Raw genomic sequence first — 22,543 nt, forward strand, 5'->3', positions numbered from 1 at the left:
GGGGAATACAGAATCTCCAGAGTCTTGGAATTCCAAATATCCCACATTTTGAGATGTAAATTTCCAAATGTCTCCTGTAGAGCCCTTCTGACTAATCTTAGATTTCAGCCCTTTCTTACAATATGGCTTTATTCAAGTCATATTAAAATTATTATAGCCATAACAAATATAACAAGCTACACCCAGACAACAGACTAGAACTTAATTTAGACTGATCTCTATTAAGTAGCTCAATTTTCAATATTTCTTACCAATTACATACATTATGAGAATAAATTTTGTGTAATAACAGGAATACATTATAATAATATTTTTCAGTCCTCCATTATGGCATGATTGCTGTGTGATTAGTCAAACTTTGTAAAAGTATTTATGATTGTGATACTAATGTGCTCAGTGTGGCTGGTGAGAAATGCCATTTTGCAATAAGGACAGAGACACAAACAGGACAGCAACTTGCAGAAGAGTATTCAGTAATCTTTGGCAGGTTTATAAACCACAGATCCTCTCACTCCTCTTATATGACAATTATTCAAAACACATTGATCTGTTAGACACCCTTAGTGTAACTTTCTAATTCAATGGTACAGAGGGAAAAAAGTATTAATTCTGACAGATTTTTGTAAAATATTCTTTATAAATTTCAAACCATATTTGAAGACTGTTCACTAAAAAACTGTACCATAAGTACCATAAGTAATTGCATCTAAGCATTAGAAAATAAAGCTTTAAAAGCAACCACATTTCAAATGTTCATTTTTCTAAGTAACTGAAACAATTAAAAATCTGTGTTAATGCCACGTTGCAAAATAAATTTTTATTATATTTTAAATGTATCATTTTGTGGGGTTTTTTACAGTTTTAAATTTATGTTTCTTTAGGGTTAGCTATATTATATTAAGGCATTATTAGAGAGGAAGTTGCTGCCTATTTTTTTCTAGTTACTGTAACAGCAAAAAAGTCAGTCTACAAAGAATTAAAAAAGTTTCAATATTTCTCTTAACATTCTTTAAATCTGTTTTTTCTCCTTCCCTGCTTTTCTGATCTTTTTTGTATTCCTGGTTATTATACTTGTACCACACCATGCACATGCCTCTTTCCTTTAATTACTTTTTGTACTTACTTGTTCAGCCTTACTTTTACTGCCTGTTGCTAAGCAACGTGCATAACATTAGGGCATACATTCATTTATTTTTGAACATGTTCTACTTCCTATTTGTCTCATTCTTTTCCAATACTTTATCCCATTCAATGTTGCTGTTGATTTCCACAGTTCTTCACATCTTGTTCAGTGTAACTTGCCTTAGAACACCTATATAATTTTAAAAATAATTCCTAAAAAGCCAATATAGTTTTAATACTCAATGTTAATGCTCTTTTTAATTTTTATTCCTATCAAATTTAAAAAAAATACAGAAAATATTCTGTATGAAGAAATGTATCTGTTAACACAGGCAGAGCTATGAAGTCAACAACAAAAGAGAGAGAATGCACCTGCAGGAAAGGCAAAAGACAATATGAGTTAGGATTTAAGATGGGCCTTGTTTCATAAATACGGTGAAGTCTTGGAGCTAGAGACAAGTGTATATTTGATGTAGGTAAGATACAGGAGCAAATATAGGACATAAAATGTAGAATGTCTTGGATAAACCAATTACTTCAGCAATTAGGAAATGGAAAGCCTTGGTGGTTTACATTTCTTGGAAGCTACACAGAATAGCCAACTGGCTAACTTTAGTAAGCTTTCAATGAAAGGTTTTTGAGACTTACTATATAGACATCACAGGTGTCCACTTTTAAGGGTTCATACCAACATTAAAGATTGAAAAAGCTCATATATAAACTCTTGTACAGTATAAAAGAAATTTGACCACATGCCATCCTTCAGCCTCCCCTAACTCTATTCATTTTTGTTCTCTTACATTCTTTCAGAGTCATGGAATAATTTAATATATTCTCTTCTAAAAGCCAGACGTGGCCATGTCTATGTAGTAAGTAAGAATTTTTAAAATACGAAAAACAGAAGAATGAGTCTGTAAAATTGAATGGCTGTGCTATACACATATATGAAAATATGCATAGCACACATTTACTAAAAGCAATCTTCAGAAAAATGAACAACACCAAGGTGAGGGCTGGAGAACAAATTAGTTAATTACTGTCCTGTTAATTAAATGCATCAGTGACTCCTTACTGACCTTTTTTACTAGATGATTCCAGATGAGATTCCATTTGAAGTGTTTATGAAGCACAGTTTGTCAGCATGCGAAAGTTATGCTGAAGAATTTGTTAACCTTCCAACATAAGAAGCCAAGAGGAAAAGAGTAAATAATTCATATAATTCTTTCAAATAAAACTTGCTGTGCCCTTTAAAAATTTCACTAAAATGTTTACTTTTTTTTAGAACTATTATTTTTTACTATAGAATTAACATAAGGAAAAATGTATTAGGTCCTTAAACTGGAGTAACACTCATGCTCAAAAATTCTAGTCACAGCATATTATGTGTATTTATGCATAAGCAGAAGACAATGCCACTACATATTTACATTCACTAACTGAGGTAAAGAATTAACATTGCAATTGGCATTGTAGTGCATACACCATATTAATGCTACTCATGGGAGAAAAACCCAGAAGACCAATAGAAGGAAGAAGAGAATTTGCTGCTAAGTCTGCATTTAGATGTGTATGACAAACAGCTTAGTACTTATTAGATGAAGCAAGAGACACTGTCAATTACAGTAGACAAGACAAATCAAAACTATCTGATGAGAAAACAAGCATTGTTCATTCACTCCTTACCTAAAATGATTTCATTCCAAAAGATGAACAGTACTAGAAATTTATAATCATGGGACAAAGAAATACACATAAAACACAGTAGACAGGCTACTGGGAAGATACTAAAGAAAAAATAATCCTTAATAAAAGATAGCTATAAAAGGATAATTATTTTTGCTTTACTAAATGTACTCGCCACTTAAAATACAGAGATCACATTCAATTTTTCAACGATAAAAGCGCATTCTTAGTATGGAATTTGGTTTGCTTACGGCAAAAATTCATAACTAGGTTTTACGAATTCAAATCATGATGGACTTGAAATAATTTATCTGTTTCTGCAGGCTACTGGGCGATATGGAGTGATGGGTTACCCATTTGGAAGATCCAAATTTGTTTCCCTGTGCTTTTTTGAGTGTAAGAAATATGACCGCTGTCTGCGTCTGCAACTCCAGGAATGTACATCTGCCACCTGAAAAGGGAGCACATATTCTGATGCTTTCTACTTCCATAATTCTGACAACAGGCTTTCAATAGACAGTCAAAGTAACAGATTCAAACATCATAATCCAGGAAAACTTTTGTTTTGTTGAAATTGGTTTGCAGTACCCAAACTAATTCTTTCATAATTCAAACATTTAATCAAACTTTGTGAAGAAAGCACTTCAATATCTAGAAGAGACTTTGTGAACCCTAGATTGTTAGCAGAAATTAGGAATCAGGGAAGGAAAACATGAGGGGAGTCTACTTCCGAGCTAACTAACGGCCTGGACATCAGCAGTGTGCTTTAAAGCCCTGAAGCCTTTATTATTAACTTGGAAGAAAAGTCCTGAAAGAGAAACAACCACGATCCAAATTGTTGAAAAAATTTCTCAGACACTTAGTTTGTTAAACACATGTAAGGATTGGGAGTAGATTGAACACAGCTGTGATACTCATACAGCATGTATATGGCATTTTCCATATCAAGATAGATAGATTATATCAAGTACACCTAACAGAGGACACAGAGCATTGGTGGTACATGACATTTTTGACAAAAAGCTTTTTTCTTTTCGCCTTGTTAATATCTGTCTCAATCCAAACATAAATAGCAGTGAGAAGAGGTCACATCAGGTTACTCAGATGCTGTGTCACATGATGATAGAATTGGAAACTTAAAACTTCAACAGCTTTAGCCAAGCTGTGAAAATAAATAAATAGTATTGATTTAGACAAGTCTATGTTCAATGTAGAGAATGCAACTATGGTTGTTGCACAGCTCTAGGATACAGAATGTGGACAGGAACAGTTCCTGGTTGAAATGGAACTGAGGGTTTCATATGGGAAACCAATAGCTTGAATTATTGAAAAGTTTCTTATGACAAGTTCCCTAGGAAAAATAACATTCTACAGAAATACGGGAACAACAACAGCATTTCTGACAAATAAACAGGTTCCTCCCCCAATATGTGCCTGTCACTCTGGGCATCATCAGATGTTCCAAATAAAGAAAAACTATGGACCACTTTACTCACTAACAAGTCTTTTTCCTGTTCCTAGTTAGTAACCAACATAGACAAAGGAAGAAAATACAAAAAAATAGCTGTGAATTCATAGGGATGTGGTGGGATGGGATGAAAGCATTAGAAATGACAGGACTTTAAGAGTCTTGAAATCAAAGACCAGTGGGTTGAGAAATTGCCATGAAAGATTTTTTTTTTTTTTTTTTGCAAAGGAAAAGGGAATTTAGTGCGAATCAATTACCTTTCCTACAATTGCTACAATACACAAACATAGAGTGAAGAAATCTGAAGCCACGATTTCTGGTCACATCTGAGAGGTTGAAGTCTAGAGTGGGGCAATTAAGGCCTTTTCACAGAAAGCTCTTTTCAAACCAAATAATAACACAAGGGCATGTTTCTCCAGAATATGTGGCAGGTAAGTACTGTGAGCACTCAAGGATGATATTAACAAAGGATCCTAAACAGCCAGCATTTTATTTGGAATATCTAAAAACTGTTCACAGTGACAGGAAACTGAATCCTCTTGAATGAATCAATGGAATAAAGCTTTCCCTTTAGCAACTGCCTGGAAATGACACTGAAGTTCTGTGTAAAAGCCACATATGCTCTTTCTTACAGTTAGAAGCACTGTATTTATAAGAGAACAAGCACAGAAAGGCATACAAACCACACATCCACAGAAAGAGTTCATCAGAACTGGTTATGAAGTTAACAACATCTGTTGATTCGAATTACCAACAATTTAACACTTAGAAATTTTTATCCAGAGCCAATCAGTGAAGCACTCTTCTAGTCATGTTGTTCTGTCACCAAATAGTCACACTAGACAATCTTTGTTGAGAGAAAAAAACATCATTTATTGCTATCTTTGTGGTACAGGACACATCTTACCTAACATGGCCTCAGGCCTGATGTGGACTACTGACCAATATGATAGTAATCCAGTTCTATCTAATGCAGAAGAATCTTTTGCTTTGGCACACTGGCTTCTTTTTTACCATTCCAGTTTGTGTTCTATGACAAGTGCATATGTTTTTGAGTCTTAAGATCATCTTCCAAAAATATCAAGCATAGTCAGTTCTATATCTCTATCAACTGAGACATATGCCACAGGTCTTAAAACTGTGGAGGTGTTGCAGTATCAAACTGTCCTCAACACACAGAGAAACATAACTCAGGTTCTGGAATCTCGTGCCTCTCATATGTCTTACTATTTATTCAGTGGTAACTCCCAAGATCTTTGGGAAAGAAACAGTATTTTGGCAAGTATTCGTGTATCACCTAGTGCAATGTGTCACTCTAGTCCTTAGTTAAGTCTCAAGTGCTACAGAATATCCTGTGACTTCTGGGGTTCTTGAGCTCTAAGAGAAATCATAGAAGCATAGAATCATACAGAACTGTGTTGAAAGAGACCTCTGGAGATGACTTGGTTACCTTGAAAGTAGGGCCTCGTGAAGCTGAACATTGAGTGTTTCCAGGAAGGGAGATTCCATCACTTCTCTGGATAACACATTCCAATGTTAATTCTCCTCAACAATTACTTCTTCCCCATATTCAGACACAATGTCCCCCAACATACCTTTTACACATTGCCTCTAGTCACGATACATCACTGTGCTATGCTGGGACCTTTTTTATGATCATATGAGTTTGTGTAATCATAGAATCATAGAATGGCCTAAGCTGGAAGGGACCTTAGAGATCATTTTAATCCAGCCTCCCTGTCGCCAGGGATGCCACCTCTTGACTAGATCAGGCAACACATGGGGACCGAACGGGAATCGAACCTGCAACCTTGTGTAATGAAGATTCTTCTTCTGTAGTATCAACGATGTACCAAAACACAAGATACAGCATGCGCTTGAGGGTATCCGTAATCCTATATTTCCTAGGATTCCATGGCTAAAAGAGAATCTTCTCTTGCCATCAAACTTATGTTAAGAGAATGTGCACAATGTACAAAAGAATTGGAGGAAAAATGAGTAGATACATTTTAAAAATTCAGAAACCATCTTAGATTATAAAATCTTTAAGGCTTTATGGCATGCTTTTTAAAATTCTGGGGGAAATACTACAACAAAATAATACAATAGTTATAAATCATATAAAAAAACTAACTCTGTGAATAGTTGAGCCAACAATGCCTGGTTTCCTGTAGATTTGCAGCTTATGATTGACTGACTTCAGAGTCTGTCTATGGTGAAGTCTTCTTCTTAAACTTCTCCACAGTTGGGCCCTTATAAGGTCTTGCCTCGATGTAGAATCTGTGATACTTGCTAAGATTCCTTAACTCACATAACAGCACTTTCCTCTCTCAGGGGCACTTATAGCGTCTCTTTCTTCTTCTTTGTCCACCTCTTTTTATGAAGCAAAAACCCAACTATTTATTTGATCTTAGCTCTGTGATATTTCAATGAAACCAGCCTGTAAGTTCCAAAGGTATCACTGAGAGGACAGCCATAACCCTACAAGCCTAATAAGAAGTCAGTTAAAAAAAATCACAGAAATTCTTGTAAAGCTGAAACACAAAATAATTTCATGAACTTTGTCCAATCCAGGAATATAACGATTTCTAAGATCACATACATCATTTAAATGCTACTGATAATATTTTATCCTTAAACAAAATACTAAAGATTAAGTAAAGGGACACTGCAGCTATGTCACAAACAGTACATGCTGCCAATTAACTTGAGACCATATAATAAATCAAGTAATAACTTGCTCTGCCATGTTTCAAACAAGCATTGTCATCAGATATTTCTTTAAATTAGCTATAAGATTTGCTAGAATGTAACATTACAAGATCCCCTTTTCAACTATGTTGCAATTCTGATGCTGATTTTTTTTCTCAAAATGCAATTTTGTAAGAAAAAATAACAAAATCCATAACCAAAGAAAACTGGGTAACAATTTGATGGAAAGCTGCTCTCTTTTATTACGCCGTAGACTGGCTCATTTTTGTTTTTGTCAAAGTTTTTATCTACTATAAAGGGACTCTAGACTTTGCAGGCTACTGCCAAGAATTATTGCTATTTATATTAGCTACTATTCATATTAAATTATTCTACTATATTCAATGTGCTTTTTTTCGCCTCAGTCTTAAACTCTGTTTAGCTCAAACCAAGACAGGCACCCAGAAGTGCATGCAGCAGTCGAGCTGAGGCCGCATCAATGCTGAATCCAGCAGGATAATCCCCTCTTTTGACGGGCTGGCCATGCTGTGTGTGATGTTTCCCAGGACAAGCTTTGCCCCCTCAGCTGCCAGGGCACATGGCTCACTCCCACTCAGCTGCTGCCAACCAGCACCTTCAGATCCCTTTCTGCAGGGCTGCTAGCCAGCCACTCCTCTCCCTATTTATACCCGTGCTTCTTCTCCCTCTTATGCAGTGAAAGAACACGGGGGAACGGCTCAAAGCTGCTCCAGGGGAGGTTCGGACTGGACATTTCTTTACTGAGAGGGTGGTCAAACACTGGAATGGGCTTCCTAGAGAGATGGCCAATGCCCCAAGCCTGTCAGTGTTTAAGAGGCATTCCATTCCATTCATCAAAATTAAAAAAATCCAAACACATCTGGGTTTCAGATTACGCTTCAAATAAAAGATGTGGTTTATTTTGAAAAAGACTTATATTCTTAACACTAGAGAAAAATCTACTTTTAATAAAAAGTATGCTCTGAAAGAGCTTAAGGAACACTTTCCCCTTCAGGGTAGAGGTTCAGCTTTTGACAAAAATGAACACGAATTGTTGTCATCTAATGGCTGTTTAATAGTTTATTTGAAACGAGTTTGGTGGGGTCTGTCTTCTTCACAGTTTCTACCATCCAATGCAATTAAAAATAATCAGCTTCTGTGTAGGTAGTAACAACATCACCAAACTGAATAAATAGAAGCTACTGATAAAAGAACTGATTCACATCTAAGGCATGCTGGCAGATAAGAAAAAAGATACTTGTGCTGCTATTATCCCTGATGTTAGTCATAATAAAAAAAAAAAATCTTGGATGTTGATAATTTGGTCTATTTTATAGCTGCCATTTTCTAATAAGTCACAGTTTTATCCCAGCTGAAAGAAACTATCTTTAAAAGAGAGCCCCGAGGACACGACCAGCAAAGCATTAACACATGTTAATAAGTTGCATTACCATGGATGAATTATGGTAACTGACCACATGCATATCCCTACTCCATAGCAATGCAAAAATAAAAAATATTCATATGAACTAAGAATGGTTTATGTCAAAACAATTTACTCTGTGCTTCAAGGACCAATGAAAGGCCAGTGTGAATGGCAGGAGTGATGACTAAGTGACTAAGTGACTAACCAGTGACTTACTTAAATTTGCTAACATATTTGCAAACACTTGTTTGAACATATACTCAAAACCAGAAGAAGCTCAAATTTTTAATTTAAATACAAACTTAATTTAAATTACAAACTTTAACAAATAATTTAGGATATATTTCATATAATTTTTTTCCCATATTAAAAACGTATGATGAAATGTTTAGAAGGAATGAACATGTAAATGTGCAGCATATTGCATAATACTTGCATGCTAGGTTTTGTTCTCAAATCTGCAAAAATTCATATGTGCACTTATGTCAATTGTTTTCGCAGTCTCCTTCACAAAAAAGAGTTCAAAATTTTAAATTAATTTTCTGCAGGGTTGGGAAAATAGACCCGGGTCATATCCGCTAGAAATTCTATTTAAAATTTTTGTTAGGATGATCTGGTGTGAGATTTACTTACAGTGGAAGTTCCATGCTTTCACTAGATGTGAAACAGATGCATAATGGCTTACTGCTCCATAGGAACATTATGCCCAGTTCCTGCAGGATTTAGCTAGTGATGTTTTTTATTAGACCAGTATTAGAACAAATGAATAATATGAATTTACAGTAATGTACTAAGCCTGGCTGGGATGGAGTTAATTTTCTTCGCAGTAGCTCTGTGTTTTACATTTGTGACTAGAACAGTGTTGATAAGGCACCAGTGTTTGGCTACTGCTGAGCAGCACTTGCACAGCCTCCAGGCTTTCTTTTTCCCACTCGTTTCCCCTAGTGAGTAGGCTGGAGATGGGCAAGAAGTTAGGAGGGGACACAGCTGGGACAGCTTACCCAAATTGACCAAAGGGATGTTCCCCATCACAAAAAATTTGTTGCTCGTGCTGTAAAGAGACTTAAGATATCACCTATTGTTGCAACAAAAGAAAGGCTGAGAGCTTTCCCGGGAGCAGCTAAACATCTGCCTGCCGAGGAGAAGTAGTGAATAAATTCCGTATTCTGCTTTGCTCGCATGTGCAGCTTTGTTTCACTTGTTAAAGTGTCCTTATCTCAACCCACAATTTTTTTTGCTCTTGCTCTTCTGATTCTCTCCTCCATCCCTCTGGGAGGGCAGTTAGTGAGTGACTGGGTGGATGCTTAATTGCTGGCCCACCATCACTAGTAAAGTATGTTGTTAAGTAATTGGATTGGTAACAGAACTATAGATAGGAAAAACAATCCCAAACTCATTATTAATATTATCCAGAATATACATCTATCTTTAGGCATTAACTTGGGATTCTCTACAAAATATTTTCAACTATACATGCTTTGTCACAAAGTATCACCCCACTTAGGCAGAACCTGGGATACCTACAGCCTTAAGTGTGCATTAGTTCCTTGACAGGAGACAGTAAATAAAGATGCTGAGCCAGGTCCTTTACACTTTGATGTTTAGTCTGGTTTACCATCTTTTTTCACCAGTTTTAGGATAACGGTATATTATTTGCGGGCATGGAACAAGCTTTTAACCTACGATTAAAAAAAAAGTCCATACACTGATATGCATGGGTAGACAAAAAAATACATCTTTTCTATTAGAGATGGTTCTCAAGAGATAAAGAAAAAGACTTGTATAGGTGATGGAGTGTGATAATATGAAAGGCTGCAAGACAGTTGCTTAAGAAACAAGAGCAACAAAGGAATAAACTACTGCAGGCATCACCAGAGCTGGAATGACATTGTACTGTGTACTATGTTTCCATGGCAACTAGCCATAGGAAGATGAATGTCTCATATTCACTGTGCTCTGCAGTACTTGTCTATAAATCAAACTTGTATAAAAGAGCATAAGATTTCTTCCATGGGGTGGCTTTGAAAAGCAGGTTATTTTCTCATTATTAGATAATTATATGAAAGAAATACGAGACAATTAGGTCATTTTTTGTATGGAAAGTACCAATACGTACAAAAGTACTAATATGCCTCTAGTGTGTGATTCTATCAATCCAAAGGCACAGCAGCATGAAATGCAGATCATGAACGCCTTCTTTTCTTAAGATCTGATTTATGCTTGCTTGCTTTAAAAACTGTATGAGACTTTTCTGTCCAGTTTTGATTTGTAAGGCATTTTTCATCATTTACAAGTTCGCTCACATTCACATGTGATTGGTTTTCAGCTTCCCTCTGCCACTATTTCCATTATCATGGTCTAAGGATTTAGCATACAAATAACCTACTTTTTCTAAACAAACGGTACAGCTAAGACAAATATTTTCTTAGCAACACTAATTAATAATATTGAAAAATCTGAATATGACATTCATATTCACAACAAAAAAGCAAAGGAGTGTTTGAAATATTTTTTTAAGAATTTGAAGCCCACTTTAGAAGACAACATGTTTACTTACAGTCAACCATTTATCACAAATTATTATTGCAAAGGACTTGTCACATTTCCTATCCAGGTAGCTACGTGCAGAACAGCAGCTTTATTATAAAGAGGTTTTTGTGTGTGCTACCCATTACTAAAAGCCCCATCATGAAAGAACGTATCATCACACCATTTACCTTAGGAGGTACTTCTGCAACTCCTGTCTCAAGAATGTTGATTTTGTTATGGTAAAATGGCATTTTAATCAGGTGCACAAGAAGCACTTGAGCATTTTGTTCAATATAACTGCAATATTAGTTCAGAAACAATAAATGTTACACTACGGTCCAGGCAAAGTTACGGTCAGTTAATACAGTCAAATATAAACTGAAAACTCACCACATTTTGCAAAATTCAGCAACAGCTAAGTGCAGTATATTATTGCCATTTATAAGAAAGCAGTCCCTTGAGAGAAAGAATGTCTACATTAAATATTATTTTTTTGGTATGAGATAAAATATATTTATGTTTGTTTCTATTCCCATGGAATTAAAAACAAAATAAAAAACCAAAGCAACTCAAACCACTCACTTACTGTAGTTAGAAACACTACTGAATGAGGCATATTTTTTTTCTCATAAAATAAAGCATTTAACACCACCACTCCCTCCTGGAGCTCTATTACCAATTCAAATTAATTCACTATATCTTTACACATTTATAAAAGAACATACGATGTTAAAGTAATGCAGAGATATTAACCATGTGTTTCATAACCCTGTATTCCAGTAAATAAAGTTTATTAGCCATTGTTAATAACACGCCACAAACTCTCTACTGAGTTTGCAAGACCTGAGGACTGAGGCTTGTCCGAACTGGTCTGAATTTGCTTGACCTAACTGGAGATTTTACTCGTTTCATCTGTAAGAGCAGTTCTTTTAAGGATCAGGTGGCCATGTCTCATTTGTCCTTCTAATCTTTATACAGTATAAATACAGCTTTATAGAGACAGTAGTAACAAGAATTTCTTATATGTAAAATTAAATATCTATGAGTTTAAGATAATTACGTAGAAAAAGAGACCTGGCACAATAGCAGAGGCCTTCAGATGTAAAAACACAGCATATAGAGTAGAGCGGTACAGTTATGGGATGTTAAGAAACAGGGCAGAGGACCAAGACTATAAACAAGTCATCAAAGGCCAGTTAAAGAAATGTGGACACAGAAGCTGGACAAAAGATGGTTTTATGGATGACAAAGAGCAAAGAACAAGTATCTGAAATATGTAATATGTGCCACATATAGTAAATTTGGATGCAATGAGGGCTTGCATACCAATGAAGGTGCAGGCTGTCTTGTAAAACATATAAAAATGATCCAAAGTGGATGCTAGAGTGAGGGAAGAAAGCATCAATACAAATATCATACTCTTTCTGGTGAATAAGTCAGGAGAGGGACAGCAGAAGATGGAGAATAACAACAGAAAAATGAGTAGATGTTAGGAGGTGTATATCATATTTAACCGCACTGAAACTTTTTCTAGCATGGTATTCTTTATTTTATTTTTCTTTTTTCTGCAGTTCTTAAATATGTACTACTAATAATTCTTTGACTAGACTGCTAAGATTTTAGTATATAGTAAAGAATAAATATTGGCTTTATGTACCAGGTGTGTCTCCCTTGTAGCAATAAAAACATGTTGAGAGTAACAGTTGTTTACAGGAAGGTTAGAAAAATAATCCATTATTCTTTAGCTTCTTACTATATTATATTAAACATTCTAAGACTATTTCAACATTTATAAAACACATTAATGATAAATACAAGAATTCCATTTTCAAGTCTCAAGTTTGTGAAAATCAGTTGAACACGTACAGATGCCTCATTATGAGTATTTTGCACACCTACAAATCAAGTCTACTTGATCTGAAAACTAAATCACTTCAGTGGGGCCCTTCATTCTTACTGTAAATCACTTACTGATATTCCTACTTCCTGGTGTTCTATGTAGCTTGAATACATTTGTTTTCATTTTTATATCTAAAAATATGTTGAGGATTACACTCTTTAGCAGAATATAATTCCTGGCTCTGTGTGGTAACTAGAGAAGCTGAGTGTTATGTATGTGACTTGAACTTTCCTTTGCTTCCCTTTCCTTTTAGCCTTGTGACACTAACCACAGACTTGGCTTATCCTGTAACATTTTATTTCATTTAAAGTATAAGAAAATAATATACGCAACTTTCCACATTAAAGGAACCCACTAGTAGATGACATGGTTTGGAGACAACATTTCTACCAAACTTTTATAAATAAACGTAAAAACCCCTTTCATATAACAATTTCATAAAACTCTGAAATGTGTAAATAAAGCTTTTCTTTCCTCATCTCAATATGTTGCTGTGTTTTACTTAAGATTTGGAATGCTTTTTTGAGTTGATTCTCCCACTCTTCCCTACTGATTGTACTACAGTTAAGAACGTAGTGAACACAGTATACAAACCACATTTTTTCCAGGTGAAATTCAACTGGAAAGAAGTGCTCCTGACATCCACTCAAATCACTCCAACTTCCAGAGATCATTCAGTCGGTTGACAAGACTAGAATTAATCTGAATAAATCCCTCAATGAATGTCATACAGACACTGGGTCCCCAGCATAAACTTTGTGCTCAACAGACCTGATGCCTATGGGCTGTCTTAATTGCCAGTGTAGACATAGCTTTAGAACTCACACTAGATCATCATACCTGAAGACGTATGTGTATTGTAAATTATTTTACATTACACAAAATAGGTATTTTAAAACCATGTTCAGTCCCTAAACTTAATTTTTATCTCTGTACTTAAAAAGGGGATAAAGAACACATCTACAAATATGAAATGATGTTCTGTTTGTTTTAGCAATCTATTGTAATACGGATTTTGCACTACAAATATATTGAAGCTTCTGACAAATATCTACACGCAAAACATTTCCTCTGGCTTTCTTTTCACACAGTTTAAATGCAATTGTACAGCTCAGTTTAGGACAAAAGTCCCTAGACAAAGTTCAACATACACACTGAGCATCAAAAGAAATACCCAGAAAGGACATGTACCTAAAAGTGGGTTTAGGACTCTGTTTTGAAATTACAACTCTGAAGAGTTTCATGCAGACTTGGCCTGTTCAGTCCTAAAGAAATCTGTATTGCACGATACTATTGTGCAATTTCTTTCATGAGCAGTCAAAGAAACACGAAAACATCTCAAAAAATAATTTTTTCCATGTTTCTCGTCAGGTTCTGTACCTCGTTCATAAATACGCACTCACGAGCAACATCTGCTAGAGTGTGATATTTACCGATTAATATGGCAGCATTAGAGCTACTTCTGACTGTGACACGTCTTATTTACTAGATACACAGTATACCATAACATTTGGTTGAGCTTTCCTTCATTTAATTAATTCATCATTAATATAATTTACATTTGAAATTGGGAAGTTTCATTGCCAGAAAGATAGACTAAAAGTTTTCAGATCTATTTTACAAAAGGCAGCTAGGGCTGAATGTATTTGACCATTTTTCCTGTTCTGCTGTAACGCTTTGTACCATGATTCCAGATAACCACAAAAAAGGAAAAACAATCCAAAAGGCAACATCACCTTTTAAAGATACCACTCAGTAAGCTATGTCTTGCCATATCTTCAAAAGTGAAGGATGTCTCTCACTAACTGAGTTAGCTCCAAACAAATCATTCACACCACAAAAAGGAAGTTTTACACTTTGCAAGGCAATGGTTTCCAAATATATTTTTTAATAATGTTTACTGGCAACTGCAGAGGCATGATTAATTTTTTATGATCTGCAAATTACTCTCAAAATTTTATCCTTTCACTTTTGAGCCAATCTCACCTTGCAGGAAATCTCACCGTTAGTGCCTTGCAGTATGCACTACAGTTTAACTGAATTTTTCAAGAGACAGCTCTTGAATGCAGATTTCCTGATTACAGAAGTAAAATGTAAAAGTAAATAACTTTAGGCTTCTTAGGAAACAGTATCTGTTAATATTTTTATTTTAATTACAGTTATTTTTATTATTTCTATTTATACAATTTATATAAATTACACTATTTACACGTATTATTTATATTTATAGTATTTATTATTAAAGGCACTGAAGGAGTAATGTGCTGAAGCTTATATCTTCAGCTTCATGATAGAATCTAATAATCTCAAGTAATTGAAATATATACAACCAGAAGCCTGCTATGCAGGAATAAGGATCTCTTTGTTAATCTTACCTGAAGGCTTCAGTTATGATTTTTTCAGATAACTTATGAGAAACAGAAATTAAGGCTCTCTTGAAATCTTTAAAAGTCAAAAATCCTCTATTTTTTAAATCAAGATTAGGCAAGAGGAAAAAAAAAAGGTGTTGAAAAAAAAAGGTGTTTTTTTCAAACTACTTAATACAATTATGTTTGCATGTTAGCTAATCAGTTCATATTTATGAAAAGATTATACAGTCTTTAAGTTACTGTATTCACAAAACATTTTAGTGTGGCTACATTATGTAGATAATGTAAGACTTTACACTGACAATTTCTTTTTGCCACTGTAAACCTTGTTCAAAAGTACCATGCCAACTTAAGTTTTATTTTCAAACCCAGACACTTTGGATCGAAAATTTCAGATTTGTAAAACTTTGAAGATACACCCTAAACTCTGCAAAATTACATTTTAAATCTATCATTTTCACTGATACCTTAGTTATTCTGAGCACTATTTCACAGATTTTCTTTCATAAAAAATTTCTCCTTCGGTTTAATGCTGCTGCAGACTGAAGACCCTGAATACATTACATCAGACTAATATCAACTGATCAGTCAGTGAGGGTATGAATTCACTTCCGGACCCAACTGGAAGAGAAAGCATCTCCCGCAGGGCTGTCAGACTGCGTTCAGCAAAGAGCTAGGCAGACAAGCACAGTGCTTGAAAGAGTTAAGTCCTCTGAAATAGCTCACTAAAAATAACAGTTTATGGCAAAAAGCTGAGTGGTTGCTTATCTGATCATCCCAACATCTGATCAACCATATGTTTCACTTTCCCTCTTTTCAAGGACCATAGTCCTATCTCAGGTCAGGAAGAAAAAGGCAAAGGATCATCTGAATGTGATGAGCCCAGAGGCTCCTGATGAAGTTTTCCTTTTTTCAGTTTGGTGATGGGAAATCCTCATCTGTCTAGGAGGAATGGAAAAGCTCCACTCTACTACCCAACAAGAAAAACAAAAAAATCCTCATTGCTTTGGTTTCTTTTCATTGGTCTATCATGGGAAGTAAAAAAGATCTATAGACATCACCAGGGACAGAAATTCATAAAATGTGTAGCATAAATGAGTGGAGATATATGAGGAACAGAGAAATAATGAGAGGTAGTACCAGGAAGTAGGTAGGGTGAATGGCTAGAGATTTCTTTTAACAGCTGGAGGAGCTCAAAGTACAACAGACAATCCAGCGCTACCATCTAGAACACCACAGCTGACCTGACTTTATTCACAGTAACATCACTGCGATCTTTGTTAATCTGGTACTGTTTTACTTAATTTTGAAGCATCCGGGACATCTCACCTTAGCTTATTTCTCTTTCAGATGTTCTGTTTCTGCTTAATTGTTTTAGAATTAAATTAATACTCCAAAAACTTAGGAAAAAAACCTTACCTTGTACATCAAAAGCTGTAATTATTTGCCTTGTTCCATTACTGTATAACTGTTCTTTGCACTCATGAGATTGAAAAACTTTTCCAAAAGTAGACCTAGAAAAATGTAAAATATAAATAAAACTCCCTGTAAAAAGAGTCATTTTTTTTGTCCTTACAAACATGTACAGCTGTGGCCCACTACTTATGAATAATTTTAATTATATAAATAAACTGAAATAATAGCCTTCAAAGTTAGATCATGATCATATCATAATAACATTTCAATATAGTTTAAATCTTCTCACTCTTTCTATACTTGTACATAATGCTTGTTTACTTCTCCTTTTTTCTTGTTACCTGCTATCTTGTGTTTCTTTGTACTCAAGAGAAACACGGACTATTCTAAGTCAATGGCACTTGGATGCCATGGATAAAGAGTCATGCTGCATAAGCAATCTATCTGGCAGCATTCCCAGCAGTGAGAGAAGTCCAAAATAATCTATAACCTCAGATACAGATTCCTATGAAATTTATAACAAAACTGAATGTAAAACTGGATTGGTTATTCCTTCTATACTTTCATACTACATGAAAGTCTTGTACATCTATCTTATCCTTCTAATGAACTGAAAATGAAAGAAATTGAAACGCAAACCTAAGTTTGCAAATTCTTAACTGATCATTTTTTCTAAACTCAAAGTTAAACATAAAAATTAATAAAGAAAAATCTGCCCCCTAAAACTTCAGGCCTCCCTATGAAACATGCAAAAATCTTGACATAAAAATTTTGCAGATAATTTTTTTTTTTGCAAAATCCCATTTCTGCTCAATATTTAAACACAGACAAATATTCTTTTCTCATAACTTTCTAATATATGCTCTATGTTCATTTTAAACAATTTAGTTTCCTTTAGAAAGCAACGTGACTGTATCCTGCAGGAATTTTTCTTTACCAAATAACATAACAAAAGCTCTGCACTTCTCCTTCTTTTGATTCATTCATATCCAGTTCTTTCTGCAGTGGTTCAAAGGCACAACTCCGTCAGCTCCACCTGCTGTCTCAATTCAGTTCTTAAACTCCGAGCTTACGATTTCCAGTGTTTCTCTTATTTCTTCTTGAAAAATCATACATTAAGAGCTGTTACAGTCTCAGTTTCCAGGATTACAAAGTCTTGCTGCTTTCAACTGCTAGGTTCTGTACATGCACAATTTTGTTAATAACAGAGGTTGCCTAAACATAGCGAACTTGCCTGCATGAAGAGCTTTCCATTCAATTGGATAACTATGGAAGTGAAACCATAAAAAGCAATATAAGCTTTCTATCCATTTATTTTTTCTCTTTCAGAGTACCATACAAGCACAGAAAATTATAGTATACAATTTTCCTTTTATAGAATTACTCCTATAATAGAGTGCTGCCTATTCATTGATCTTGAGAGCTGGCAATTTATGTGCTACTAGAACAGGCTATAAAGCTAACTCAACATACAAAGAGGTCATCTTAAAAAAATATTCAAGCCAATTAGGTATTAAGAAACCCATAACCTATCTTTATATCTTAGTTCACTATTTTTAGTTTAGGCATTCATATGTGGCCGTTCTCTTCAAAAAAAACCCCAAAGTCATGCAAAAATCTTTATTCTATATTTGTTGCCTAACTTAAAAGATTTACAAGTAAAGGTGTGGTTTAAATAACATGGGGTTTTGGCATCAATGGCTACAATAAACAGAACCAGCTTCCCTAATGCCCTTCAAATGTATTGATACAAATACTTAAGGGGCCATGCGGCAAAAGGGATGAGGGAACTTACTGATAAAAGCAACCACATTCTCTTGCAACTTCATTTTTTGTGTGAACCATTTCTTCAGTAAGACTTGCCACATGACCCCACAAACAGAAGCCTGGGCATAATTCACAAAGTCAAGGACAAGTTTAAAAAGGCAGAACTATATGAATGGGAGGTTTGTTACAGAAAGAGATACAGAAAAAGATAAACTTTTTCACTGTGAGGGTGACAGAGCACTGAAACAGGCTGCCCAGGGAGGTTGTGGAGTCTCCTTCCCTGGAGACTTTCAAAGCCCACCTGGACACATTCCTGTGCGACCTACTGTAGGTGATCCTGCTCTGGCAGGGGGGTTGGACTAGATGCCCTTCCAACCCCTGACATTCTGTGATTTTGTGATTTTTTAAACTGTGGTGTAGACTCCAGTATTCATCCAAGTAAACAGTGGAACAGTATAAAAAAACTGATAGAACCTTTTTTATTGCTTACCAACCTGAATGCTACAAATTAGTAATCACTTTATCGTATTGCTAATCTACATAATGTTGCTCTTAAGAAATGTCACTTCGAGAAGCAACGAAAAGTTCAAACTAAATGCAATGTATAAGCACTAAAATACTACAAAATTAAATGAAATTATATAATCCTCTTAAATATCCACAGTCAGTTCATTTATAGAATCATAGAACAGAATCACCTAGGTTGGAAAAAACCCTTATAAAGATCATCAAGTCCAACCATTAATCTAGCACTGCCAAGTCCAGCACTAAACCACGTTCCTAAGAGCCACATCTACATGCTTTTTTAAATACCTCCAGGGATGGTGACTCAGCCACTTCCCTGGGCAGCCTGTTCCAGTCCTCAACAACCCTTTTGTTGAAGAATTTTTCCCTAATAACCAATCTAAACCTCCCCTGGTGCAGCTGGAAGCCATTTCCCCTCATCCTATCGCTTGTTACTTCAGAGAAGAGACCCTCACCCAACTACAACCTCCTTTCAGGTAACTGTAGAGAGCGATAAGGTCTCCCCTCAGCCACCTCTTCTCCAGGTTAAACAGCTCCAGTACTCTCAGTCGCTTCTCACAAGACTTATTCTCAAGACCCTTCACCAGCTTTGTTGCCCTTCTTTGGACATGCTCCAGCACCTCAACATCTTCCTTGTTGTGAGGGGCCCAAAATCAAACACAGGATTTGTGTGAGAAATGTTAGCAACTTCTAGTGCATTCTGGAGAACAGAGAAGCTGACTGTGCTGTGGCCAGTTAAGCTAAGACTGTGCGTCCCATTTGGCCTGCAACACTTTTCACAGAGACGGTGTCCAGCACACAAATAGACTAGGGAGTCCTTTTTAGAAAGCTTTGATAAGAGGTGCCAGAAGAGCAGCTGGAAGTTGCAAGTAGCCCTGAGCACTGACCACCCTTCTGTGCTCTGGATGTTAGGGTGCCCTGCTACCAGCACCTTGTTCAGCAGCAGCAACCTACCCATGTCCTGATGCGAAGGCATGGAGTTGGACACGTGGGGGGGCCTGCCCTCCCAGGCACAGTGTAAAAGAGTGTTATTAGTTAGATTGAAATGTAACAGTACCAGGAATGAAACTTCAGCTGGGGAAATGACATATTTTCACGACTACTATTCCTGCAGTACCCTTTCCATTTGAAACACTTAACACCTGAGCATGCAGTCAGTTAGCTGAGTTGTTGTTGAAATACAACAGTATTTTAGGCCAGTTCAAAAAATTTTGAGGAAAAGAGGATCACTGAAACTTTCAGAGAAAAAAAAAAGTGTCACAGAAACATGATTCCCACAATGCTGCTAGTTTCCCAAAATCATGATTTTTATATGCTAATAAACATATCAAATAGACAGAGTATCAGTGCAAAAATCAGGTAAATCTCTGTTTTCATGGTTTCCCAGTTACTTGTCTCAGAAGCCTTAATTTTAAGCAGTAGTAATTTCAGAATCTCTACGAATAACCACAAAACATATAAAAAAAAATATGGAATTGCTATAACAAATTCTTTTGAAAAATGAGCAGGAACTTGATTCACAATCTTAGCACTCACCTCCTACAGAAAAAGAGTTCGTTAATGACATCTAGTGGTCAAAGTTAGTATTACTTTTGATTTATAGACGAAAATATGATATAAAAAAGGTGCAGCAACAATTTACTAGAAATGCAGTTGCTTGACTGCAGTTGATGATGCTCAGTAATTGCCATTTCTACAAAGAAAACCTGTTACCATAGTTGAGGAAACAGTTTCCTTAGCTTAAGAAGTAGCATGAGCACACTATTCCCTGTTTCTTGGAAAAGCCCTTGAAAGTACTTTCCTTGCCAGGGCTGTTCCAAGTGGCTTCCGAAGACATAGTGACTTCCAAGAAATACAGAGACTCTATAGTATCTAATCTTAATACTTCTGACAACAAAGTAAAATATACAATTACATGCTCAAGAACTAGGTTAGGGCTGTAACTTCTGCACTTGGTTTCTACCCTGTGCACCAAGGAAGTTGGGTTTCTCAGAACTACATGTAAAACTACTCAGATGTTGAAAGGAACACTTACAAGGCCTAGCCATCAGCAAGAGCAAAACGTGTGGCTGTGCTGTAAACCATAGTTTAAGGCACATTAGCAAAAGTGGAGAAGAAAATTCTGCCCAGGGATCTTTTAGTACTTCACAATGAGCAATCATCGGGTAAAGAGCAACAGTTGCTGGAACTGAGCCCACTTACGGAGCCAGCAAAACCACTAAACAGAAGCAGCCCTGGAACAACTGTTTTTAATTAATTTTTGTGCAGCTGCACAGACAAAATTGCCTACAGCCAGGTGGTCGCAGCACTACCTAGAGACACAGCAGGTGTGACTTGGCAGCTTTTCAGGAAGAAATAACTAAACCTGCACGTCCTTTCTTCCCCGGAGTCCTCCACTGCTACTCTTTCCAAGAAGGAGCTATCAGTGACTCATCCACAGAACATGGTCTTGTTGGAAGGCCTTAAGCATGTTTTGAGTACTTCTACTAGAATTAACTTTCAGGGAATTTAACAGCTAAATTTTACATGAAGGTAAAAATAGATAGAATATAGATAAGGGGAAGCTAAGCATTTGTGACCCTAGTTCCCTAAGAAAATGTTTACTCACAGCTGAAATGTATGAGAAGAACACTTTCACACTTTAATAAAGCATTTCTGTGAGTTTTATTTTAAATGATCATACACAAAATTTTGTTTATGACCTTGTTAAGGCTGTTTTCCTAAAACATGTATTTAAGTTAAAAAAAAATATTTGCCACAAGTCATCTTTGGTGAGGAAGATTAATCAAATTGGAGAAGAAATATGAACCATAATTTCCATGCTAAATACATTCATAGGACATTGGTCAAGCCTGTTTTGACATGCCATGAGAAATACAAACACAGACACAAGTGTATTTATCTGAAATCTTGCATGTGTGTTCTTCATACTCCCTTTGAGATCACTTCCAGTGCATGAACAGAAACATAACTTCAGAACTACACTAAGCCCTACAATTTACCATCTAGCTTCCTGTGAGTAGCAACACATGATTTCTCTCAAAAAGCCTTTATTAGGTTAAGATTTTCATACATGTACAGGTTTATATTAGGAAAGTTAAGACTGAGAATGCTCAACTGTTCCATGAAACCAAAAACAGCTATATTTTTGAGAATACATTTTTATTATTAGGACGTGGTAGTTTCACATCTACTGAAACCACTGAGTAAGTAAATTGAGTGTACCACTACTAAAGGTAAGTAATTGATCAATAACAAGCTCAGTAAGTCACTTCCTATATCTTCTACACATATAAAATACAATGCACCCTTCTGCAGCAGGAAAAGTAAGGGTTTGATGAATTTATTCTGAAGTAGATATAGCCAGACACGAAAATTACTTTAAGAATCTGTAGATATTTTGTTTACCAAACCTAAAATAATTCATTCCAATTACTGCAGACCAGTGAGCACACAGAGTTCTCAGTAGTGAGACATCTTTATACACTCGATCTTCAGAACATACATGAAAACATATATACTTTTGAGGGTTTATAACCAAACAACATTACTATAGCAACTTAAAGTCCTCTCTGCTTAAATAGCCTTTGTTATCTTCAGTGCACCCTCAATAAGTTTGCCGACGACAC

At 35.7% G+C, this 22,543-nt stretch overlaps 1 protein-coding gene across 1 annotated transcript in view; it reads right to left on the bottom strand.

The window, feature by feature from the left end:
- Positions 1-22,515, bottom strand: part of EFCAB11 (EF-hand calcium binding domain 11) — a gene marked incomplete at its 5' end in the record, with an annotated part of 54,051 nt that extends 31,536 nt beyond the window's left edge. Inside the window, 4 exon segments of the mRNA XM_009870293.1 lie at positions 15,213-15,299; positions 20,451-20,481; positions 22,420-22,473; positions 22,476-22,515. Of these exon segments, the coding sequence (XP_009868595.1) occupies positions 15,213-15,299; positions 20,451-20,481; positions 22,420-22,473; positions 22,476-22,515 (212 nt within the window).
- Positions 22,516-22,543: the final 28 nt, after the last annotated feature.

Source organism: Apaloderma vittatum, unplaced genomic scaffold (assembly GCF_000703405.1).
Source record: "Apaloderma vittatum isolate BGI_N311 unplaced genomic scaffold, ASM70340v1 scaffold3765, whole genome shotgun sequence".
NCBI lineage: Eukaryota > Metazoa > Chordata > Aves > Trogoniformes > Trogonidae > Apaloderma > Apaloderma vittatum.